General features: G+C 41.3%; 1 protein-coding gene across 1 annotated transcript in view; it reads right to left on the bottom strand.

Moving 5' to 3' along the window:
* The window catches only part of EPB41L4B (erythrocyte membrane protein band 4.1 like 4B), a 139175-nt gene that overhangs the window by 55952 nt on the left and 56059 nt on the right, over positions 1-27164 (bottom strand). Inside the window, exons 18-19 of the mRNA XM_041483197.1 lie at positions 12057-12238; positions 6644-6759 (exon numbers count right to left, since the gene is read on the bottom strand). Coding sequence (XP_041339131.1) covers positions 6644-6759; positions 12057-12238 — 298 coding nt within the window. The remainder of the gene's footprint in view (positions 1-6643; positions 6760-12056; positions 12239-27164) is intronic.

The raw sequence follows: 27164 nt of genomic DNA, 5'->3' as shown, positions 1-27164 counted from the left end.
TGACAGCCTTTTCTGCCACAGAGCAGTGCATCCTGAATCATTGCTGAATTCTGCTCTCCCACAGCTCATTAGCTGAGACTATTGCGCACAGAGTCAGTGGCGCTGAGGTTCCAGATAAAAAGTAAACTTTAATCACAGAACAAAGCAGCACCTCCTTATTGCAGACTATTAGCACTCCTAAGCATCTATATAAGTTCCTATTTTTCCCTAATGCCACTAATCTTTACATACAAGCTGGTTCATCTCCCTACTTAACTCCTAAAGTGTAACTGTCATCAAGAATGCAAAAGAAAATAAAATATTTCACAGTTACAAAAGCACATGCAGAATCTTCTGTGGTTCATTTCACTAATTTGTAAGAAAATCAAAGATCTAAAACCTGTCTGCATTAGGAATCTCCACATACTATTGCTACAAGAAAGAAAGCTGTATTCTACTTTACTTTGCTGTATAATAAAGAAATTTTATGTTTCCAGAATCCTTACTGCTCTCAGCATAAAGAGAGCAGCTATTCATCTGTTGAGCCTGGCTGGCAGTTATTAACATTTTGTTTTAATTTATACACTCAGAGTATTCTATTTCGAAATGATTACAATGCTAAGCATGGCAGGATGTTAATGAAACTTCCTATTTTATCATTTTTTATGACACAATTCAAAAGAATCTTAGATGCCCCTTTCAAGTGAAAGTCCTAGAGTCAAACTTGCATTTGAAAGAGACAATATTCTTGCTTAGAACTGCAATTTAAACTCATCCCAAAAGTTTTGGAAATTAAGAAAAAACCCCATTAGGATTCCTGATAAAACTCCAGTTTTCCATGTCTAATTCTGCTGTTCTCAATAACAGCAATGTGTTTACATTTTTTTCACCATCAATGCAGAATTTTATTTTTCCATGGAAGGAGAACACTGGAGAATTGCATTTAAATGGAAAAAGTCAAACAAGCTCAGATATATACACATATAAAATTAGAGGCATTTTTTTTCTTTTTGTAACTGAAGTCTTACATTTGTTTTTTCTCCTCCCAAACATTTACTTTAAATTCAATTACATTTGCTGATACTAGAACTGAAGGCAGATTTGTAGAGTGTTAGATAATCATGACACTGACTTTGGTTTGCAAAGCTAAGTGAATATTAAGTACACGTACAGAATATAAAAATAATTGCATGAAACACAGCAATGCCACTCCTGTAGATAACATTTCCAAGCTCTGCTTTAAAAGGTTCATGCTTTGTTCCACATCAAACTTTGTACCAAGAGCAAGATTCATGATCTTGTGCCACTGTGAATTTACTGATGGCCTCTTCTTAGCCAAACAGGATGTTTAAAGCATGTATTTGACTGGAGATAACTGAAGAATAGAATGAATATTTTCTTTAGGAATGCAGGTCTATCTTTGTCGCTAGTCATCACTACTAGTGGGAGGTAAAATTTTAACAAAGACAACACAAATATATAGATTCTGAAAGCACATTAGCTAAGTGAGGTTTCCTGGGACTCACCTACATCTGCAAATGTGCATGGAAATCTACAGACTCTTTTGCCCCTTTTTCACCAGGAAATTTATTGCTTTTAACCATGTGACAGCTAACACCAATTATGAACAGATACCAGAATGATAAGACCTGTACAAATATGTATTATTCTTATTTGAGGTAAAGTTTACAAGCAGAAACTGCATCTTCTTTATTAGGAAAAAAGTACAGTTGATAAAACAAACAAACAAACCCCTCATTAAGCTGTCAGATACAGAATATTTTCCCCAGGTTAGCTTACTTGGTCTAATGAAAAATATAACTCCCTACAAATCTTGTTATTCTTATATTCTTGGAGTAAACCTCTTTAATTCTTGGTATAATATATATTTTATAAAATGCTATTGCTCAATGTTATTAAATCCTACTTCTGTCACTGCTAGCTTCATTACAGTCTTAGAGGACCATGGCAGCCTCTTTTCCTGGGATATACCCTCTGATCCGTGTACCACACAGAAGAGTCTCAGGTACATCAAAAAGGTGGGTTCGTTTTGTGAGTTTTCTTAAACTACAAATGATTTTTGAAATCCCAGTGGCTTTGGACATTGCTGTTAATCAGGGAGGAGGTAGTTCCACAGATTGTTGCAGGTGGTGTCATTTGGAAGCAGACAATCTGTGTAACAGGGCAGTCCTATAATATGCTTTTGCCCTGCTAGCAAAAGGCCATAAGTTCTGAGCAGAGTCTGCAAAGATGTTAAGGCTCATCTGGCTAGCTCTGTCTGAACCTTTCTCAATCTGCCTGCAGCTTTGTTCTACTAAGTTTAGCTGTAGCAGCAATATTTTTATATAGAAAACACCAGCGTTCTTTGTAGAAAGAGATATTTATGACTCTAACACAAACATGTAGTTTAAAGCAACGTAGGGCTGATATGAAGACAGGGGCCTTGAGAAGGAAAGACACTGGATGTGGTCTAGAAGAGCACTGATATAGAGTGATAGCACAAAGGGCACACTCTGGTACTGGGGACCCAAGGCTGTAGACAACTCACCAACGGCCAGTTAAAGTGCAGACCTGAACCTGGACAAAATTGGGTTTAGGGGCAATAAAGAGAGTGAAGGCATAATATATTGCATATATATGTAAAAGCCACCACGCACAGTAAATTTGGGTGTAATGTGAAGATGCAGATCAGTGAAGAAAGAGCAAGATGTTAAGGTTTATTTGAAAACATACAAAAGAACCCAAAGTATATTGTGGAATGAGGAGAAATAAGAAAACATGAATATGCCTAGACAGAACATTGGAATAGGCTGCCCAGGGAAGTGGCTGAGTCACCATCCCTGCAGGAATTTAAAAGATGTGTAGATGTGGCACTGAGGGACATAGTTTAGTGTTGGACTAGGCATTGCTGGCTTAAGAGTTGGACATGATGGTCTGAAAGGTCTTTTCCAACCTAAATGGTTCCATGATTCTATAACCATCATAATTCTCTGACCCCACCAAAATGAAATCACCAACCTTAGGACCCAGAGGTGTAGGGAAAGGGTGAGCATAACACCAGGAAAAGAGGTAGAAACAATTTGAAATGTATTCTTACTCTTTACTTTTATGCAATAATTACAGCTGGGCTAATAATTACTAGACTCCCAAGATTTCAGAAAAGCTAATGATACATTCTTGGCTTTTTTTTATACACACACGCACACACTCACACAATGCAGCGGGGGATGGGAGAACATATTTTTTTAACGAAAGGCTTCCAAGAAGAAAATCAGAAATACATTCACAGCTACAACACTTAGGATTGTCTGTCTTGGAAATTAAGGAGTTTGCTGGCACCAAAGGACATGAAACACAAGTTGAAACAGACTTTCATCATTCAGTAGGTGGACAGACACGTGCACCATACCAAACAGCTCTGGAAAAGAGGTTGGACACATCCATTCATCATTCCCATGAGACAAAGTTTGCTGTAGCAGACAATCAAATTAATTAACTCCAGAATCTAATTTACCCAATTTCTTGCTAATTCTCCTATGGGTCGATTATTAAGCCTGACAAATTCCAGCCTGAAAGCACTTTGCTTGAAAAAAAATAACAATTAGCAACAGGAAGGGAGGGAGTGAAAACTGGGACTCCACAACAGATGTGGAAATGTTTATTTTTGTTTTTTAATCAGAAATAGAGTAAATGAAACAGCTTTGTAACAGCTTCAGTGGTTTTATTTAAGCATAATATTTTGGAGGATGCAAGAGTAGGCCATAAAAAGCACTTAGTAGACCAGAAATCAATGGAGTGGTGCAGGAGAGGAGTTAAGGCTTCATTTTTTTCCAGAAACTAGACACATTGGACACTCATTGAAACCTGTTTGCTGCTGGACTGAGTAGCTAGTTAACTACCATAACCAAAGGAACTTTGAAGGCCCCACTCTCAGTTAAAAATTCTTGTCACATTTTGGGGTTGTTCAATCTGGTCTAACCTGCCTTGCTACCTTTGTGCTGGGCAGTGCTCTATGGCATTTCAGCTCAGAGTTAGCCCAATATTTGCAGCATGTCTCTCTCTTTCACTGGAGAAGTCAACTGCTGAGGCAACTCCAGGCTCTGCTCAGAGCTCAGAGACCTGTGGTTTGTTTGTTTTAGCTTTGTGAGCTCTGTATACACATTTCACCAGAATCTAGGTCAGACAATGGTACTTGAAGAAGAAACCAGAAGCGAAAGGCCAAAAGAACTTCAGAATGATTTGCTGGTCACAACCCCTAGCCTGTAATGTAGGGCTGGATCACTGAAATGCTTTCCAGGGGTGATTCTGGGCCAGTTTCAAGAGTTTGTACAATTTTCAGATTGCTAAAACCAGTAATTTTAATAAATTTTGAAAGTCTGGCCTCTTTTGCATTCACATGGTAGCTGCTGTTCATGGGAATGCTGCCCAGTTCTTAAACCCAAACCCTCTCTGACTGCCAGGGGAGGGTTTTCATTAGACAGCCCATGTCTCTAGCCTTGCCTTTTGCTGAGCTTCTGCCAGAAACAGAAGCATTTAGCAGCTCTTGGTGCTCATTACAAGACTTTTTCATCAGCTAAACTTTGACTGATGGCAGACTCATCACAGCAGACACAGGCTGCATTTACTGTGCAGCTGCATTTATTGTGAAGCTCTGACTTGTTATGAAACTGGGTTCTGCTAATTAGTCCTTAAATAAATAATCCATCTGACTGTGGACAAGATTCTAGAGCTGCTGGGACAAGCCAAAGAAAACCTTTAATTATAAGAGAGCTGAGTCCTCCCTCCACAGACTTGCAGTGAATATGACCAAGCGAGAGGATCAGAGATCAGGCAGAAGTTGCAAGTATAATATTTGGATTACTTCCACAGTATGGTGGGATACAGGACCAAAGTGTTTTAAGCTTTCGGTTTAAGAAAGCAGACAGACCATAAATCTACTAATTTTGAAACCACAGAGGTACCATTAAGATCACATCTTTGAAGTTTTTGTGCAGCACAGGTCAGATTGGTTTACCCAATGCGTGTTATGGTCAGTGTGGAGGGAGTCCTCTCACATCTTCACTTTGGCCCTTTAAATATGCCAAACTCAGTTCTCAGAGAGCTCAACAGTGTAGGACAGTCCTTTAAAGCATGTTTTGGACATTGACCTGATGAATGTTCTTCTCTGGGGTTCAGATAGCACGTCAGTAATCACATCTGAACTACACAAATCCTCTCACAAGACGCAGGTATTCATTGGATGAGTCTGAGACGGAGAATTGTCCTTTGGCAAACTATGTCAGTGCTTAACAAGCTTTGCCTATAAAAAGCTGTACTTATTATCAGTTCAGAGTATTTCTAGAAGACGAACTTGAGAAATGCACATAGGAATGAAAGGTGACTACTTTCCCATTTCACCCCAGTTTGCTGACTTTATGATTTATCTTTTTAATTCCCACTTGAACTAGACACAATTAGAACTCCTCACAGGTGAAAACCAAATAGATTTGGGAGAAAGTCTAAAATATTCCATCTTCTTCTGTTCATTGAGAAATCTCCAAAAATCATGACACAGGTCATTACCTCATGACTACATTAATAAGGCATAAGGACTGCAGTCCCTACCAGAACTACGCCACAATCCTATGATAAACACTGAACGTGGTTCAAGCAAATCTTAACGATAGTAAATCCTCTGCATTATAAACTAAATTCAATTAACTGTAATATTGAAAAAAAGTCCAATATTTAATTTTCTCATTAGAAACACCTGGTTCACTGATTTTTAGCCTTGACTTCCATCTCCTGGGATCTCTCATCCAGAGAAGAGAAAGATTTTGCTATATAGATATACGGTCACCTTGTGCTTATATTTTTTGCATACTTGGTCATGTTCCCTTGGATTTCAATTTCTCTAATGCTTTTTGAATTAATATCAATAACAAAAGGCTGTTTGTAAAACCAAGGTAAAATAATTTAGTTGAGTTCTTCCTTGAGCTGACAAAGAACTCTCAAAACACCACTTCTCTTTTAAAAGATCTGTACAGAGTCACTGGGGGCCAGGACCCACCTCTTTTGAAAACAGTGGCAATGCTCTCATTGACTTCACAGGGTCCAGCGCAGGACCTGTGTGGGTGCAAACCAGAGATCCTGGTCCAGATTCAGATCAAGGGATCCCAGTTCAGGCACAGTGGATTAAGCATCACATGGATACAAGGAGCCACTGACTTGCTGATCTCTGGCAGAAACAGCAGGACATAGCTGTTTGGCCACCCCTGCAAAAACTGTCTCATAAAACACCCACTAACATCAGATGCCAGGGGGAGTTTATGGCATAACACGGACTCCTCATGTAGAAAAACAAGATTTTTTTTTTTATCACTTAAAGTGTTGTTATTTTTTTACAGCTCTGGGCTGCCTAGATGACTAACTCTTCACAACTAAACTAAAACTATAGCATAACATTGTTGCAGCAGCTTCTGAAATTTTAAAAGGCAAAGCTGATTGAAATGCTAAATCTAAAAACCAAATCCCAGTCCCGTAAGAAGATGGTGAGAGGTGATTAAAAGGCAAGCCAGTTGAAGATGAATATTGATTTGGAGGTGAAAAAGCAGCAGCTTTTGAATATGAAGTGACAAAGGTGCTCTGGCATATATATGTAAAAGTATATATGTATATGCTATACCTTGTTCATGCTGACGTGCAGGGCTGGCCATGGTCCAACTACCTTCACACTCTCCGTTTCTATTTTCTTCAGATGAGAGGTTTCATCATAAAGAAGGGGAAGTCCTGAGCTCAGTTCTAAAAGGATTCCCAAAAGAAAGAAAGAAAAAGACACAGTCTGAAGGGAGGCTACAGAAGAACTTCAGAGCAAGACACTCAACTGCATTTGAAGAGACGGAGGTTGGCAAAGCATCTTCTCTGTAAGACCCTCTAAAATGTTTCATAATTATGCCTGTTGGGTCATTTTGCCTTTTTCTATTTAGCAAACAATTCCTCCCCCTCCTCCTTCTCACCCATCCTTTCATTTCAGCAGAGCTTTTGCCAGCTTTGGGCTAGAATATTTCTCTCCTTACCTCCTCGCCGCCTCTACCCCCTCTATATTCTAAAACTTAGTTGACACCAGAGGGATTATTTATGCAGCCAAGGTGCCACTCTCAAAACATGTGATGTGTAAAGAGATCAGAGTATAGCTTTTGGCTTCTCTCAGACATCTTTATTTATATGCCAGCCTCTTTAAGACTGTTGTCAGGAATTTGCTGTGCTTTGTCAATAGAGATTTTGAGCAAGCTACTGACACAGAAAGACAAGGAAAAAAATACTTTTTCAGACAGCCCTAAAAGATCTCTCTCATTATCTTGGGGATGCTGTGGCATATATGCACATACTTGCAAGTACTCTGAGAAAAACAAACTTCATCATGCGATGATTTAATGAATCTCTGTGTTCTCCCGTATTTCTTCTTGCCATGGATTCTAGATAATAACAGTTGGGAACAATCCAGTTCTGTGGAGTCTGATTCAAAGCCTACTGAAACCAATAAAAACCTTGCACTGACTGCAGTTTGGTTTGGATCAGGTTCTTAAGCTGTCCTAAGAATATTAAATATTACTCACTCAATATCTAATTCTACAGCTGTTTAAATATACATTAAGCGCTTTGCTGACTAGAGACAAATTGCTAAAATCAGCTTATGGGGATATAAGCAAAAAGCTGGTTTTGTCGTTAATGAAACATTATCAGACCCTGAGGTAATAACGCCCTAGAAAGGGTTACAATATCAGTATTGACCTCCTCTTGGTGGTCTTTCATCACAAGTTAGTGTTGCCGAAGTCCAGCATTTCTCACATCACAGCTGCTTCTGTGCATATGAGACTGTGAAACTGCCTGATACCCTGGGAATAAATTACCACAGTCATAAAATCAGACATGATGATGGGCAGTTTTTTTTTAAGAAACACAGTCAATCTAATTTCCTCCTAAGAAAGAAAATAAGGGGCGAGGGGGAAGTGCCTTATTTAAATTATTTGAGTTTGCTATTATTCAAAACTGATTTTTAAGCTGTGGGGTTTTTTGGTTGTTTAAAGAGAGAGCTCTGGAAGACAAGCAGGCCAGTTTAGCCTTTTAACCCAACCTCAAAAACAAACAAAAGAAAAGGCAAAAAAATTGAATTCCTACAAAAGGCATAAATTTCCTAAGTCAGCATTAAGTCTTGGCAAACCCAGGCTTTCATTCCAAGAAAGGATCTGGCAGCACTGTGGTTTTTCAAAGTGCTGTTTTCAGCTTGAAACTCAGTCTGTGTTAGACCATTCTCTGCTCAGGGTTATGCAAGGCCTTTCGTAGCGAGCTGCTCAGGAATAAAGGATGCCTTTTTTTGAAGTGATAACCTGCAAGCTCAGCCCAGAGTTCAAGAGGCAGCCTGGGTCCCCTCTTCCCGTTCCTCATTTTCTGTCATAAAAATTCTGTGAGCCGCACTGCATACGTGTTGGCATCTGCTCCCAGTGATAGCCCCAGCTGCTGCCGGTGAATCTGCTCATGTGCACCTGGTAATCCATGCATGACCTTGCCATGCCAATTAGGCTCAGCAAGCAGCTCACCCTCTCTTCCCTGTAAAGCCGACTGCTGCTGCAAAGAGTGGGACTTCTGGGGTTCTGGGATACGCTGGGGGAAGATGTGCTGCACTACAAGATGTGATCTGTGTACATTAGCTTTGAGGTGAGGAGTAGCATCGTGAGCACAAGAATCAGGCTGAATGCAGGAAAACAACATCTTCTGCTGAGCTGCCTTCATAAACACACACATCAGATTTGTTTCACTGGATTTCACTTCCTCCAGTAATTGAAGTAGACAAATTACTTGGAATGTGAAAAATCAAGCAGGTCTGGCCTGGGTTTGTTTTCTGTTTGTTTCTGTGATGAAGTCCTGTGCTGTGTGTTTGCTGGGAAACATGCACTAATATTTAAAGGAACCCTGGCTGGGTCCATTGTTGTTTCCCTCTCTCCTGCCTATGTCTGGCTAATTGCACTGGAATTTTGGAATTTCTCAGAATAGATGTAAGTGGAAGAAAGGCAGATGCTTTCTCCCTCTCAGCCTGATGGTCGGTACATATCAGTGGGTCACGCCATGTTCCACTTCAGGGGAATTCAAAACCATCTCAGAGCTCAGTGATGAGTCCAGTCCATAGCAACTGGAACAAGTCACAAAACACCTGTGGTCCCATGGAAAAGCACAAGGTAGGTTAAGTACTGCTGTCACCTCTGTCAGCCTTATGGGGAAGTTTCTGCTAGGATAGCGTATTTGCCCCATGAGATCTTTTTGCTCTTCAGGCATTTCCACTTGAGATATTTTGGTCACAAACACCCTCTTTCCTGAGAGCATCCCCATTTTAGTGACCACTTACTTCCTAGAAACACTTTCCGAGCACTGGCTTTCCACACAGCCTGGAGCCAGACATCAGTCCCCCATGTCCTCATGTTCCTGAGGCAGACTGCTGATAGTGTTTCCTCTCTGCCTGATTTTTTCTTGGCCCACACACTGTGCCATGTCCTCCATAAACAACCAGTGGCCAGCATGCTCCTAACCATTTCAGTACATGCACTGTGAACCTTTCCCACAGGCTCTCTACAAGAGTTTTCTCAGCTGAAATAGCCTGAGCAGCATTTTAATGAAACCATTAAAAACAATCCAACCCTAGTCCCCTGAGCACCAACCTTGAAAAGGCACTTAAACCCATCACCCCAAGCTGCAAATGAGTAAGTCGGATTCTGTTTTAAGGGAAGTGCTCCTACCCAGACTTGCCACTGCTCTCACAGCATGAACATGCCAGATATAACCATGGACTGGCTTCTCAAGGGAAATCAGCTTTGTACCTCCAGCTGAATGCATGGGTGCCACAGATGATCAGCAGAGGGTTGCAGTAGGGCAGCACGGCAGCATTAAGACACCCAGCACACTGCATGCACAGCTGCCTAAAGAGCTCAGCTGGGAGCAGTCAGCATGCTGCACCACAGCCTTTCCTTGGAGGTCTTCCATCCCTTTCCACTCCCTTAGAGAAACTGGGAACTGGCATTCCGTGCTACTGGCATTGGGCAGGAACCAGACCAATTTTCTTCTGCATCAAATAGTGTGGAGCAGTCTTCAGGAGACAAAGTGAAGAGAAAGGTGAATCTGTCTCCAGCAACAGGTGCCACACATGCCATGGCTTCTGAAGTCCCTTCAGAGCATGGCAGCTGCCAGACAGGCCAGGGAGGCAGCTCCCCACCACCAGGGCCAGTTTGTGGGAGAGGGCTCACTCTCCCTGTGTCTGGGGGAGGACACGGAGCCTCCTGGGCCGCAGTTTCATCTCACAGGTAACACTCACTGGGCACAAAGAGAACTGCTCCTGGTGTTTGCCCTTGTGCTCTTTTGGGCTTTTCCTAAGGTTATTTCTGCAATAAGGAGAAGCAGGAAAGCTGTGTGACCCGAGAGGAGACAGAGTGCTGGAATAAACACCCGGTGCTGTGTGGTTTTTGCTGTTTCTTTAATTCCCTCCTGTCCCGCAGGTGGGCCCACGGCAGGCGGTGGGGAGCTGGAGAGCAGCAGCACCGTGGGGACTGAAGCGGGGGCACCGGGAGGGGAGTCTGGCACGGAGTTGTGGGCTGGATGGGAGCCAGAAGAAGGCGGTCGGGGGAAGCAGGGCCGGCAGTGCCTTCTGGGTCGGGACACTCAGCAGCAGCATAGCTGGCTCTGAATGAATTTCCTGGCATGCTTCAGCTCTAATTTGGGAAAGGAAAATATGGGCTGGCACACCCCCCAGAAAGGTCACCGCCTCCCACGGTGCCAGGCTGATAGCCGGGAGAGGTTTTCCAGCACAGCCTTGCCAGCATGCCCCCACCACCTGCGCCCGGCGCGGCCGAGGCCCGGCCCGGCCCGCAGCCGCACGGCAGCGCAGCCCGCGCTCCCCGCCTGAGGGGTGCCGCTGGCTGCAGAGCAGGGCCGAGATGCAAATACCTCGAAACTATCGCACTCTCCTGGGGAAAGAAAGTGAAAGAAAATGTTCCTGATCTTCTGAAACAAAGTCTGATTTACGTGCTCGTCCAGATAGATGCCGGTGCAGTACTGCTGAGGTGGGACAGCTTACAGTCAGGGTCACCCAGTCCCAGACCCTGGTTTCAGGAATTTGAAAATTATCAGATTAACTGACCGGGATGAAAAATTCTGTAATGGATAGCTATCTCAGGGCCATTTACAGTAACAAAGGCAAAAACTGGGCAAGGGAAGAAATCATCGTTTCCTAGAGACAAGGAATATAATAGATCATATCTTGTTTTGCCCATCATCTGACATTCTTACACAGCTTCAGATTCTGACACACTGCAGAGTGCAGAGATTGTAAATCTGGGAGCAGGAATTAGGGCTGCTCAGTGACAGGGATGTTTCTCTTCCTGTGTAAAATATTTGGCCAAGCTCCGTACCCTTAAAAATGCCTGTACACATTCAGCAGCAGAGACTTCCACCCAAACTCCCACAGACTACATCAGGAATGGATAAGCTTCTCTCCTTGTTGCTTTCTACAAGCCAAGAATTTCTCCACTAAGGAAGCAAGAATATTCCAGTCTTGGTAGCTAAAGCTTGCAATTATTCTGATTAACCCAAACTAAGAGCGAGATGCTGTATGTCCAGGGCTCCAAAATTTCTGCTGCCTGTGCCCAGACATGAAAACAAGATCCAAACAATGAGGGCTGAGGGCCAGCTGGACAGATCAGCAAAAGACAATAGCAGATGAGGGTAGGTTTGTGAAACTATACAAACAAATAGTAACAACGAAAAAGAAGCGTGTGCCAAGTGGTTAGAGAGTCAGTATCTGTGACTAATGGGGTATTTGTTCAGCTATGGAACACCCACCTAACACCAAATCCCACAACCCTGTAGCAAACCAAGGAAATTGCAAATTTTGTCTCATTTGCACATGCTACAAAGCTAGCAAATAATAATAGGAAGCACATTCTTCAAGGAGGAAAACCGAAATGCACAGTGTTTTACTTTCCTTTGCCTTCTTGCCTGAGACAAACTTGAAAACAGCACAGTCACTGAAATAACAATCACTGCAGCAGACTTACTGGTTGGATTTGGAACTGCAGAAACAATGTCCTTGCTTTCGGGAGCAAGGGCACCATAATTGGCGTGGTGGTGGTGATGCCGATGGTGGTGGTGGTGCCTTGCAGCCATTTTTGTGGTATATGGAGTTCCACCATTCTCCTCAATGTTGAACGGATGCAGATCGCTGTTGTTCAACGGATAGCTACAAAATAAATCCAGTTCAAATTAGAGCAGTAAACAGTAGCACCAATTGTACTTTTGGAGAGACAGAGTGAAAACTTTCTTGGGAAAAAATGCACAGCATTTTTGTAAATAAAATTTTTTTTATCCCAGATCTTTACAGTTTTCTATCTCCACAAGATTTACGTGATGAGAAAAAAGGAGGCCTCTGCTTGTTTGTATGACTTTTAAGATCAGAGCTCGTTTTGATTTTACACAGTACATAATCTCTGCTAGAAACTTTCCTGGGATAGGAAAGTCATCAAGCAGAAAACAACAACTCCTTTAAAGTGAAATTGTCCAAAGAGCAGACCAAGGAACAGAGTCAGAGCAAGACTACATTCCCGAGAATGTTCAGCTCTCTAAATTTATGATGCAAAAAAACAATATAAAAAAAAATCTGACTTAGGCAAAAAATTGGGAAAGAAACTATTTTACAGATAACAACCTACAAAATAGCACTTGGTCAAAAAGGAATACTACTGGTGCTGGTATAAGTAGTTTGGGTCTTGGTGGGGGTTTTTTGCATGTGTTTAGTTAGGAGATTAACTATCATCAGTCTGCAATAGCTGGCAAACGGGACACATTGACATTTTAAGTCATCATCTCTAACTCAGAGGTGACAAATTACAGTGCTGCTTTTCTTCATTAGCTTTAACTGATACTGTTTCAATTTATTGTTTGAAATTACAATAAATTTCTAGAAGTGATATTTTCTCTCCATTCCAACAACCAAAAAAGTTTGAGATAATTCTACATAGATATTGCAAACGACTTGAGTGTGCTTTCCTCAGAGGAGTGCTTAAAATTTTTATAAGCTTTTAACTTATTCTATAGTAGTGCATTAGACAGTAGTTGCAGTAAATCAATCCATTTCAACAAAAGATGAATCCCCTGCCTATTTGAAATATGCTAAAGAAATTATATCTTCAGCTACATGGGTTTTCAGTTTGCTTTTATTAATAACAGCAGCCAAAAACCTGACAACATGAAATGAAGGCAAACCGAATAATTAAAGGAACAATGAATAAATTATACCTAAGATACTTGCTACATATGTTTTCCGCAGATTACTTAGTGATTCAAAGCAAAATTAACCAGTCATCTGTAAATAAACACATCTGTATAATTTCCAAAGTTCTACTGAAACACGCAGCTTGGTACATCATTAATAACCACTGTCTTCTTAGTAACAACTTCAGACAACATGAGGTTTCTGACTGGGTACTAATTGAATAATACTTTTATGCTGGTTACTTTTTGAAAGCAGGAGGCGGGCAGGGGAATGTTGTGTATATTAATCTTGGCAGGTTCCCTGCATGAAGCAACCGCTGCCAATAAAGGCACTTCTGATGGCTTTTTTGCCTTAAGGAAACAATAGAAATAGGTGTCTGATCCACAGGGGACAGCTTTTGTGAGCTCAAATAATGCAGGACTGGTCTGTCTTTTCAAACTGCACTATATCTTTACTGCTATAATCAAATCAAGCAAGTGCCTACAGGGAGAAAATGGTACAGGCTAATGAGATTGCACACTAATTGTACCAGCTCTCCTGCACCTTCCCTTCAAGGGCCTTGGATTGGCATGACGTTTTTTGACTGAGAGGATAGGTGGTTTTTTTCACATGGTTAAAACCCTGCTGGGAAATGAGTTTGGGGCTGGAGCCTCAGCACATCTTTTTTTTTTTTTTCCATATGATTCAATTTTTTTCAAGACACAAAACCCTACATGTTGGGAGTTTCATTTCACCCACTGGCAGGCTGGTCAGTTGGTCTTTTCAAAATGAATTACACCAAATCCTTACACTGACTCCAAATGCTGCTATGGTCCCAAGGTATCTTCCATGCTGAAATGAGAAGGAGCTGAGCAACTGAACGAGCCAACTGAATTGACCTCTGGCACGAGGGCAAATGTGCACCAAATTCTCTAGATGTATTTCTTGACTTTCCAGAGAGGAGAGTAACACGTAAAATGTAAAATGCAGGGAGAGCATTACATCAAAGAAGTAAAGAGCTAGCCCAGCAAAGCTGATGTTCAGCTATGCACTGAACTCCTTGAGGACAGCAGGTCACAAAGCTCCAGACAGGGTGTCACTACCCAGGCAGCGCTCTCCGATGTGAAATCCCACGTTCAAACTGCCGGCCATGTAAAAGCATGCGGTCATCTGCACTCTTCTAGCAACTGACAGATGTCAAGGCAAACTTATCTCAGGGTCAGCAAACTCTTTCACATCCGATGCATATGAGGCTGGGCATTTGCACAGATACCATCACTACAAAGGAGTTACTGAACAATCAGAAACAACAGGCCTTGCAGCAGCTCCTGAGCCAGCCAACTAGAAAGGTGACAGTACCCAAACAAAAATATCATAAGTAGTCCAAATCCCTTTTCTATGTACTCTCTCATATATATTTTAGGGGGATATTAGGTATCTTACTGTAGTTTCTACAAGGTGACATCATTATTATCTCCTATCACATGTTTTTCACTTTTCTGTTCTTCCACTGTCATAGAGACTTGACACTTTTCCACTCAATGCATCCTTTTGTTTCTAACTTTGCTTTCTATTGCTTGCTTCTATCTGGCTTACCTAAATAGAAAACATTCTCATGCATCCTTCCCAATATATTGATGTAAATAAATCACTACTTTCAGTGAAGCAACTTTTTGACCATATTCTAAAGTGTTCATACTGCTGACCTCCAGAAATTTATACTTGCTCTGCAGACATCAAGTAATGCTCTCAGACTATGTGCATTATGTGGACAGGTAATAGTTTTCATCCTTTCTCTTTCACCTGCCTTCTGGCCATCCTGGTATGCCAATATCACACCTTTGGTTTACTTTTTAAACATCAATTTGCTGTCCTGCAGGTTTTCTCTTTCTCTGTTTTTATTTACTTGTGTGGCTTTCTCAACAAACTCCAGCCGTTTCCTATACAGACATCTCCTGTCCTTCACAGAAAATGAGGCAGGGCCCTACAGGCAAGTGTGCAAAGGAAGCAAACCTTTCTTTCTTCTTTGTCCTTCACTCAGGAAAAAGCTCTTCTGAGGATTCAGTTTCTGCAGGCTGAACCTTCAAAAAGGCCACTCAGTGTTCACAAGAAGGTTACTGCTGCCTTTAGCCTCAAATTAACATTAATTACTTCCTTATGACCAAAAAGGCAAATTTGAGGAACAAGGCAAATGACACATATCTACTAATTTCCTTTTCTATTTTACAGTTTTCATTTACATTACTAGTCCTCTGTCTCAGTTTTACACTCCTCACACTTCACTCAAAAAGCTGTTTTCAGTTGACATTCTTAGATTTCATGTGTTCCAGTCACCTGCTGCTTTACCAAACTATGGCTCTAGTATAGAATTCACACACACAACAGTCTTAAGTGCATGTAGGAAAACGGGGAACAGAAAAGTTTTTGAAGGCCTTCAAAACCAAACACGTGGGCCTGTGTTACCTGAACTGAACCTTCAACACCTTCACTAGCAGAGACTTCATGACCCTCTTGTGCAATCAATTTCAGTGTCTCAGCATGTCTACACTTATTTCTTTGTTTATTCTGTCTCCTTTACTGCAATTTAAGCCACTATTTCATCTCCCATCCATCACAGACACAGTAAGGAGGTTATTTCTTGCTACAGAAGCCTGTGTTTTTGAAAATGGCCCTTTACACCTCCCGTCAGGATCCGTAGAGCTCTGAATTCCTCAGTTGCCCCCTCACAGGTTGCACATTCCACACAGGTCTGACACATTTTGCCATCCCTGTCTACCCAGCTGCCCCTTGCTCTTCTTCCAACTTGTGGTGATAAGAACTGGACTCCCCATTCCAGCTGAGGCCTTGCAAACACGTTTCAAAGAGAAAGGGTTGCTTCCCATGTCCTACAGGATCTACTCCTGTTTATACACTGGAACATGACATTTTTATATAGTCTGGGGTTGTTGACCCATGTTTAACATATGATCCTCAAGAGCATCAGATCCTTTCCTAGTCTGGTCAGGCTTCCAGCTCCACAATCTCAGCTGTTGCATTACTACTACCTAACAGCACAAACATTCCTCCTGAGCTGTGCCCTAAGCTTTCTGATGTGCTAAGATCAATACCTGATCAGGACTTTTCTCTCATCCATGACAGGCCTGGTATGCAAGGACTCCCATTTTGGTATAACCCGTGAGTGACAAGGGGTTTTTAAAAAAAACATAATTGCCTTTCCATGCCATCCTCCCAGCTACCAGCCTCAGTCTCCTGTAGAATATAGCGGTGCAGCCCTGCAGAAACATCTTGCACCTGTGTCCCAGAGCAGGCTTACTCCTGCACCCTGCCCATGCCTCTCTTTCCCCACTTTTCCTCTAGCCATCTTCCACCTGTCTGAAGTTACACTTGGAGAGCAAATGGGGAGGCTTTCTTCCCTCCTCTCCATGGGGAGGCTGGAAGGGCAATAGCAGAAAGCAGACTCAAACTATTGTGCCTCATGGATGACTCTAAGAGTTTAGACCTTCCCTACCATAGCTGAAAATCCCAGGGTTCTAGGTCTGGTTGTGATAAATAACCTTCAACAATTACCACACCCACCTGTATTTGCTTTGAACATTCCTCCTGCACCAAACCGCTGCAATTTTCCAATATTTAAAAATCCTCAAACTTTCCACAAACATCTTCAGAACCACTCTCAGTCCTCCCCCATCTCTAGCTCGGAGCAAGCCTGGAGGAGATTTGCACTGGTTTTGGCAGCAAAACTTCACACTGCCAGTGTTGTACTGAGTGTGCTGGGAGATGTATCACCCATCACCGTATCATTACAATACCTTCTCCAACATCAAAATGGGCTTTAGATGTGCTCCCAAATGGCAGCCAGGGGAAGTGTTGCACTGCCTGTTAACATATATGTGTATTAATGTGTATGTAAAGAAAACAGCCCCACTGCATGTGAAACTTCAGTGTGGCAGCCAGGGGCAGGAGACTTAACAGCTATGCTAAGCCAAACATTCATTTTTGGGTTGAGTATCTCCCTTTACTGGAATGAAGGAGGGTAGACTCTGGGTTAATTCCCTGCCCATGCTTCAAAAGCAGTTAAAAAACCTAACCAAATAAACCAAAATGAACTTTTAGCTAAACTTCTTTTAATCATGTTTAGAATCTCACATACCACTTGTTTTGCTAAAGCATGGCAAGTGGCACAGAGAGAGAAGGAATTTTGCGTTCTCTGAAAATGTCCCTGTGGAGAGGAAATGAGGGGATAGGAAGAAGGCAGTATGTGTGGATATCACTTAATGGCCAGGGCTATTGGACTGAAGGAAAAGACTTGACCCAGCATTACGTGAGAAGGGAACACAGACCACAGCAGGATGACTGCAATAACAGGAGAGAGGGCGAACTTTCATTTTGCAGCCAAGGACTGGGACATATAAAAGCAATGAGTATTCCTAAGTAAAGGAAAACTGGGATCATTAAAACTAAACCTATGTTGTTTTTAATTCCTGCACCATGTAACCAAGACCTCTTTGCTGGCCAGAACTGGCTTCCTGAGCTGTGTGAACTGTAACTAAAGCTAACAGTGCGGTTTCCATGCCCTGCTCTGACCCAGAACAGCTGGCCCATTTGCTTCCTTCAGGGAAGGCATGGAAAATTGTGTTGCAGATTTCTTTCCCTGCTGCCAGGAATGATCCACAGTTCCCATCCAATCCTAGGAACACCTTAGAAAGGAGAGCAGGCAGACAGCAGCCTGCTCCCAGACAACCTTGAAATTAAAGAGAAAATTATAATAGGGAAAAAATATATTAATAAATGGTGACAGAAGCCTGCTGTAGGACACAAGATGCTGAACTAAGTTTTGAAGCAAAACTAATCTGGAATTCTTCGCAAGAATAAAGCCCGCAGCAAAGCATGTTCTAATATAATATTAAGGAACAAATCTTGACTCAATAAAGACATTGTCCTCATAGATTTCACCTTATCTGCATAAAGATCATTAAAAAAATACTGTATTGCAAAACTGTCATGCAAAATATGCCCACTGGGGAACTAAGTGTGCTTTTCTTCATTTACAAATGCTTTTAATTAGCACTAACAATAGCTAATGATATTTAATCACCTGTCAAAAAAATTCATTGTCCCAGATGTCCTTGTAGATGAGAAAACTCTGAAAAGCAGACATAAAATTTTCTAAGACCAACAAGATCCTCCCTCAAGTCTGCTGCCTTCCCCTTTCAGACAGAGGCAAAGGCAAATTTCCTTGTCCTTAGGAAAGAAAACAACTTGGGGTGGCTAATCCAAGCAAACTAGCTCAGGTTAAAAGAAGAGCAAAGCCAAGCAAGGAACTGTGGCCTCTGAGGTAGCCTGCAGCTGATCTCAGATTGCTAGCCATGGTGCAGCTTTTCCCACCACTTAAGTCGTTAAATAACTCAGGTCCTGTGAGCTAAGCACATCCCTGTCTCATCTCCACTGTGGTCAGTATCACTTTGCCGCCAAAGGATGCAGAGAGAAGCAGGCACAGGCTGAGGCTTTGCTAAGGGAGGAGAACATGAGAAACCACAGGATGCGACAGAAGTTGCTGGACATTTAAGATTAAGGCAAAAGCAGCTAAAAAATGCTATAGAGCATGCCCAGAAGGATTGCTGGAATTCACAGGTACTTATAGCAGGAATACATGAGCAATGGCCAAACATCACAGAGCTCTGAAGGGGGAGTATCAGGATCTTTTGGGTGAGAAAAACCATGCAAGGCCAGCACTGGCTAAGAAACTATATCAGTAATTCTGTGTAATGTCCAAACTACTGTGAAAGCCTTGGGACATTTGAATATGGACTTAGCAAAACCAGAAGCAATGCAAGGAAAAAGCAGGGGTACCTGCAAGGAGACAAGAGAAAGGGAAGAGGTGAATTCATGTGCAGCATGAATTTCATTCAGGATGCACAATGAGAAAAGTGACCAGACCCATATAAGAAAGTTGCTGGTCAGTCAGCTTGGTTGGTCAAGCTCTGATCACCACAGTCCAGGGCATCTTCTCAACTGTAGTCCTATTTTCTGTTTGCATTGAGGATGTAGCTCTCGGTGCTGCCCCACATTTGTGAGCTGCTGTTTGTGTATGCATGTGCTGCTCAAGGTACTGCCCTTCTCTTCTGCTCCTCAGCAAGTCTGGCTGAGTGGGTGCTCAGTGAGCATTTACATATCTGGAATGAATGCTCAGCATCTCATCCTGGGCTGTGAAGCCAGGAACTACAGCAGCCTTGCATCTGGCAGATTAGAAAGGTGTAATCCCTTTAGCCTTGAAGTCAATCCACTGGATTTATCTTCCCTTAACAATATGCTCTCATTTTACAAAATCTCTTTTCTGTCTCCATCCTTACAAAGCTGAAATTTCTTGGGAAAAAAACTTGTTTTAAAGTAAATTAACCAAACTGTTTAATTTTCATGCTTCTAAATTATTCTGATTCTGAATTGTGCTAATGCTTTACAAAAAATATGCTGTCTTGTGAATTCTCAGTAATTTGCCATAACTTTAAAGTCCAGCGTGAACACAACCGACTCCACTACCACACAAATGACTTCTTTTTAGGTTATAGATTTTTTACCCTTTTTAAAACACAGTATTAATAGGTAAAAGTAGTACAAAACCAATCACTCAGCACAGCAAAACATTTCTTAATTACATACTTGCAACCTCTGCCCTATCTCTGGGCAGGTTCTCACTTCAATACTTTGGCAACTCATCTGACTTACAGCAGGAAACTGTTCATTTTACCTTTAAAGCCATTTTCACAGTGGTTTTTTTTTTTTTTTTTTTTTTTGGTTTTTTTTTTTTTTTTTTTTTTTTTTTTTTTAAGTCAGAGAATGAGGCACAAACATGAAATGCAACCATTGAAACTGAAAATGAGTAATAACAAACAAAGGTCTCCTGGGCTCGAAATTTTGATACAGATGCTGCTTCTGTATTTTACATTCAAGTTCCTTGAAGTTTGCTTCAAGTCAGCCTCGCTGCTGATTCAGAAAGCCCCAGGTACTGAAGACACAGATGCTGAAATCACAAAGCTCCCTTACTGCTTTCATTCCTCTTCACCATTCTCAGAGTTTCTAGCAGAATTCATTGTTCTTCATTTTCTAGCTCCTTTCTTTTGCACATAACACTGTAAAACTCTGCTTCTCCTAAACCCTCTACTTGAGCTTTTTGTTTGCCTGACCCATTTTTTTCCCTGAGCTCTTCCTTCCTGTTTGACTCCTATATTCCTACTGATGAGAAAGACTCAGCTCAGAGGCACTGTAATGCTGGCTCTGCTGCTTGCCAGCAAGGCCTTAATATCCAGGGCCTTGGCCCCTGGAGATGAAAAGAAGCAGCCACTCTTGACATCTGTTTAGGTACTGAGTTCATTACTGTGCAATTACACAATTTAGAGAGCACTGGAGATTATTAATGATTTGTATTTCTGCTTCTCTAAGGAAGACAAAATTGCAGAAATTGGTAATGGCAGGTAAGCTACCGTGATTATAACTCCAGCACAGAGTGTTATGGGTTTAGGGAGGAAAAAGTAACTTATAAATAATTAGCTTCTTATCCGGAGTTTAATTGCATTAGATCAGTACTTCCTACTTCTAATTAGGTGTGGCTAATTCTTTCATTTTTGTTGTGACTCGGAAAGTAGAAGATGTTTTTCATTGCCTTAGTTAAAAAAAAGAAATAGTGTTTTTTATAATCCATCAACATAAGATATTGATAAGTCGGGAACTAGAGGTTTTCCAAACTGCTCTTGTATGAAACATCTGTTCTTGTGTAATCCAAAATATCATTTGTGTGATGAGCTGCAGATTTTGATGTTTGATAGTTTTAAAGATAAAGGTTATGCTACTACTGCTATGAAAGGAAGATGATTTGGAAAGGGAAGAGGAAAAGAAAGAGAAAGATGAAAATGTAAAAGAAAAAAAAATCAAGCACACTACAAAGATAGTACGTTCATGGTGGAAATAAAATTGTGGTGGCAATTTGAAAACAGAACCCTGGGGGCACTGCCACTTGTTCCCATAGCCACAGCTCAACATTTATCTTAATTTTAAATTGGCAGATTCCTCAGTTCTGAGAGGGCGTGATGATTAAGGCAGTCATCATAAATGCTTCTTCTGCTAGTGACAAACTAGATTGCTTCTGAAGAGATACAGGCAACAGATCATAGAAGATAAGGTGCCACCAAACCCAAAGGAGCATCCCACAGCCATTAGAAAGCTGTTATGCAAAAAAAACACAAAACAAAGAAATAACATTGGGTTAGGCTGTGGAACTTCTTATCTTCACCAAATTTTGTGCCAAGTCTGCCAAGATTCTAACTGAAGGGGAAGAAAATAATCTTTAGAAAAGCTGGATGGAAGACAAAGGTTTTTGTTTCTTTTTTTAAATCTCTTCTTCCTGTTCAAAATTGAAAGAGCAATATGCAAGTTGTTACAGACATGCTTGTACCTTCCATAGCAAGATACTCATATCTGCAGGGGAAGCACACAGGGAGGCCTGACTTTACAATGTGAACTTTACAATTAAATTCAGATTAACACTTGTGAAGTCAGCTCTGTGAAAGTAAGTTGTTTTGCTTTAAAGCACAGTCATGAAACAGTCATTAGTAAGTGCTTGAGAACAGCATTTACTCTGTAGCTTTATTACTGGAAATGATTCATACCAATGGAAGAACTCCAACTGAATTATTTGTTGGGTTTTTTTTGGGTTTTTTTTGTTTGTTGTGCTTTCTTTTGGCGATGCAGCGGCAACAGCACATACACTGAGGAAGGGAAACTCTTTGGCCAGTCACTTCAAGGTACAACAGTAGGTAGAAAACAAGGAAAGCCAAACAACTTCTTCATGATCACCACACAATGCTTTGCCGTGTACTGCAGGAGGTAGACAGAAAAGTGTGGCCCACCTCTTTACATGTTTTTTCTGATCTGATTTGACTAGGACTGTTTTTTTCCCAAAAGCTGTATCCTTCTATGTGCCTGCTGGGAAGGATGACTGATTTTCCTGCAGGCTCTTTGACACTAAAATTTGGGAGCAGCATAAGAGCATTGTGATTTTCTAAGCATGTGCAATTTGACTGTAACATAGGAAAAAATTATTTATTCTGAAACAGTTAAAAATCTCCATCCTCACAATGTAGCAAAAGTTTGGTTAGGGTGCAGATTGTTAGTTCAAGGTGGCTCTCAAGGTTTCACGGCTAGCACATAAAACTTCTGTCTTAAAAAAAAAGCCAGGGTGGGTCAGTGATCCTGGTGGATCAGTGCCCATTCAAAGTACAACACACAGAGTATGAGGTCAATTAAAAAAAATTACATTTCCTAATTTATGTCCATTAATGCTGGTGTGTAGCACCTCTGGCACCAGCAGTCTCTTGGTGCCATTAGCAATGCTGCAATGACAGCATTTGCCCTACAAGTCTGTTTTCCTTGGTTCCCTGTTGCAGAGCAATAGAAAAACCTCTCATTGCCTACATTCTTTCCAGAGAACTGGAATGTCAGGTTAGATGGATGTGCATCAAAACTTCCCTCCTTTGAGGTAGGGAGAAGCCTGCCTGCTTGATACACAAACTGAAAAGATTTCTCCTCTCAAAAAAGACGATTGCAGTGCTGAACTGTTTTCTCTCTCTCAGAGAGCCCCATCTCGCCAACTCTGATGCCTGAGAAGCAGGTGATATACTCGGTTTCATTTTTCCCCTGCTGCCTTTGATGTTCCCCAGCTCATTCCTCGCCTGCACCTGAAGTTCCATTTTCAAAATTGCTTGGAAGGTCTGACACTCTTTCTCTTGCAAGCTGGAAAGACATCTTCTGCAGTGCTCATTCAAAGGAATAGAAAATTACATTTTACATCACCAGACCATAGTATAAGCCTTGTTGCCATCCACAGTGTGAGAAAACAATCCTCCTCTTGGGCAGTTTGCACATGGGTTCAATGACAACAGGGTCCAGAAGGACTTAATTCTTTCCATAAAGTATGCAAACCCCTGACTGGCAGCTTTAGAAATGCATTATAAAACCTGATCCCTTTGTTCACTTTGCCTGTGACTCACATCAACTAGAGAAAAATAGCTGAAAATCAAAGTTTGATGAAAAAGCCCACACTAAAACAATATATTCAAAGTGACAACAGTTTCAGTATTGTATTTCAGGTATCATATTTCAGTATTCAATATTAGTCATTAGTTTGCATGCCAGGGCCTGGCTGGGGCTGAAAAGCGATATATTTCAGCTTGTGTTACAGATGTGGTGTCACAGAGTCACCAGCTTTTCAGTTCCCCCAGCAGCTTCTGGGGGAGAGGACATGGGATTATGGTTATTACAAGGCAAAGATAATCCCTCTGCAAATCCAAATACACACAGTGCAGAGCCAGGCCTAAGATCTGCTAGGGAAGACCTGGTTTCCAGCTTTATTAAGCACAGGAGGAAAGTGTGCAGAGAGAAGATCAAAAGATACCCTCAGCCAGGTTGTATCAATTAATTCTCCAGCAGATGGAAGAAGCGATTCCATGTTGGACTTCAGAACAATATATTTTCTCCAATGCCTATCGCTATACTCAGACTTCCCCTCCAGCCCCCCCGCCCCCAAGCTGATCCAAGGATAGTGTTTATCACCTGTAATCAAATTACAGAAGTTTTTAAGTGTATGCTGGATTTGTAAAAAGAAGGTTTCAGATGACAAACACACTTCAGAACAGGGTGGAGAAAATTTGCACATGCAGTTCAATGGGTACCCCTGAGAACACGTTTCATAACATGCTTTTTGGTAAAAATTGTGCAGCATTTCCTCATGAGGAACTCCTAGGTAAAGTAATTCAGTCATTCAGTGTATAAACACTCACATACCAGGGCCATCAAGTTCCTATATTGAGTTTATGCCTATAAACTACCAGAGGATTCCTGAAGCAGCACAAAATTAAGATGTAGTATTGATTTTTTTTTTGACAGAACTTTCCCAATATTTTAAATAAAAATTGCTGCTGCGTTTAACAACAGACTTAATCAAACATGTTCCACTCTTCTTTCCTCTCCTGTCTCTACATGTAATCTGGTTTCAGCTGCAGTGTATTGTGTTGCTTCAAACAAAAAATTGTAATCTTAGCATCACAAGACCTCTATGACTTGTTAAAAACAAACTGTTTGAGTTATGACTGTGCTAATTTTAGGAAAAAAACAGCAATGTGCTTTTTATACTACCCTGTTCAGACAGATACCACCCATATCCACTTTTGCTCGGGTGGTGTACGCTGCACAGGTGAGAGCAGTACTGCGGTCAGAGAGGAATCAGGCAGATACGCTCCCTCTCCCCAACTGCATCCTAGCCCATTTGCTACAGGAAGCCAGCTATGTCTAGAGGAAGGAAGGACAGACACACTGATGTCTTCTTACCTAGCTGATCGCTCGGTGACTTGGCTGGGTCAGATTTCTGCAGGGAGCAGGGAGGATGAGGGATGAACAAGTGAAAAGGGAGTGCAGAATGTGTGGGCTCCTTCTCCAGAGGAGCAGAATGACAAGTGCTTCCCTCGAGGCGACACACACAAACTGCAGAGCACACAAGGCCCACAGGTTGTTCTTCCCCGATGTGCCTGAGGCTTTTTAACACTTACAGGACCAGCTGGGCCTTGAGCTGTCTTTTCTTGCAGTCTGTCACTCGCTCAGTGCACCTTCAGCAACAACCCAAATCACACATAGCAACACAGGATGAGGTGGAACACTGGCAACAAAGCACATGGAAGCTGACAAAATTATATGACAAGAATGATCCTGTATTATGAATATAGCTGTGTAAAGAATAAAGCACCATTGCCCCACACTTTAATGTGAGTATTCAAAAAACCCTCCTCCAGAGAGCTTTCAGAGCAGCAGCAAAACCAGACTTTTGTTCCAGTGGCTCCAACAAAGTTTCTCTTTCTTCCTTTCTTAAATAAAATGCTGCTGAACTAGAGGAAGACTAGTCTGGGGAAACTGAAGTCAGCCTGGGTGATTACACACCTTAGGCTTGCTCTGGCATTTTCACATCTCAGTGCACAACTGCTTTATTGTCTTGCTCTCTCTACAGATTGTACTGGAAACATTGATCCACCACAGCATTAGTAACAACAGGGGAAATCAGGTACAAGCTTATCTACCCACCCTCCCCCAAAATCTTTCAAAAATAAATAATGCATCATAACCAGATCAACAAGATTGACATTTTTTTATTTGTACTTAGCACATACAGGAAAGATCAAAACAAATAATAAAAGATAGCATTTGTAAACAAATGTACTTCACAAAAAGTTATAAACTATCAAATTTGCTCTGAAAAAATTCGTTATAGCCATTTATAAATGTGTATTTATCAAAAATCAAGTTAAAAACTACTTCATTTTGAAAACATCCCAAATGAAGATTCATTCATGCCAACAACTTCAGAGACCACAGATATAAGGCCTAACTAAAACAAATGCACAAGTGAAGATGGCACTGTGATTTTTGGTTTAAAGATTACAAAAAATCTGCAAGTGATCAAAATACCAGCCAGTCCAATTCAAAGTCCTAGGTCTGCAAAATATACATTCAACTTCACAAATGTCTAACTTGAAAAAAATAGAGCTATTCCACTGGAATGTCCTCATTTTTTAATGTACTGATTATATGTTGTGTTTTCGAACCCACTCAGAGAAAAGTTATCAGCAGGTAGTTTCATGTAATTATAAAATCCACTTCCATAATCACATTAAAAATAAGATGACAGCAGCACCCTTATAGCAAGGACTAATTTTAAACATTCTTGCCTTTATAGCAGCAGGTATGGTTTTGGGGAATGCTATCGATATAATAAGTAAAAAAAAAAAAAAAAAAAAAAAAAAAAAAAAAAAAAAAAAAGATACTCTGTGAAACTTATTACAGTGTTCTTTCCCTATACTTGTTTTCAAAGTTAGGTAAGCACCTCTATTTTCTTTTGCAGAACACAAAAACTAGAAAAAATGACATCCAAACCTATGACTGCCTCAGTAGGCTCCCTTTGTTGGTGGCCCACAAGCCAATTTGATTGCCAGTATGAATTCTTTTCCTCCCTCCAATCTCCTATTTGCATGCCACTAAAAAACAAGGTTCTCAATCTATTAATTTGACTCAAAAGACACAAGGTAATAAAAATAACTAAGGCACAAATGTCTGATCTTCAACAGCAGGCAGAGGGTCACAGATTTGAAACTAGCGTAGAATGAAAACCCCCAGAAATATTTCTGGTCTCAGGGTACTGGAAATTCTTACCAGAATTCAAAGAAGGTTTTTCAAGATTTTTTTTTTAAACAAAGATATGGAAAACACTTTTCCCAAGAATGTCCACAAACACTAAAACAAGGATGGATGTACATACAAAGACACACACTTTATGCACAATACACTTTGAACATACTGCAGACAGACAAGGACCATGGAATGCAATGATGTCTAAGATGGCAGGTGAAATGAAGATGGCTCTTTTTCAGAGAGTCGTCATGAGTTTATCTTGGTACACCATGCTTTGGACTCCTCCTAAATTCTTCTGGTTCTGTTCCTGGATATACCGTAAATTGCTGTCCTCTCCACTTGTGGGGGGTTTCCAATAGGGCCTGTCATCATGATAGGGTGGCCTGTACCATTTGCACAGTTATTGGTTAGTGAGGAATGGAAGTCAACTTAGGAGTGCTACACAGTAACATGAGCTCATCCTGCAAGTGCTAAACATGCACATGGAGCTACAGCACGGGAAGGAAATGGGGACAGACCTATAGGCCTGATGCTGAAGCTGCTGAAGCAACTGGGAATCTTCTAGCTGATTTCAAAAGGCTTTCAACCAGGGCTCAGTCATTAAAAACCCTCTCTGCTTCCAATGTTATAGACAAGCATAGTGCATCAATGCTCTGGCATTCCAAAGGGGCAGGGGGGGTGGGGAGGGGTG

This window comes from Pyrgilauda ruficollis, unplaced genomic scaffold (genome assembly GCF_017590135.1).
Source record: "Pyrgilauda ruficollis isolate IOZ18807 unplaced genomic scaffold, ASM1759013v1 scaffold116, whole genome shotgun sequence".
Taxonomy (NCBI): domain Eukaryota; kingdom Metazoa; phylum Chordata; class Aves; order Passeriformes; family Passeridae; genus Pyrgilauda; species Pyrgilauda ruficollis.
The sequence above is the reverse complement of the archived record's forward strand: the minus strand, read 5'-3'. Positions and strand labels throughout refer to the sequence as shown.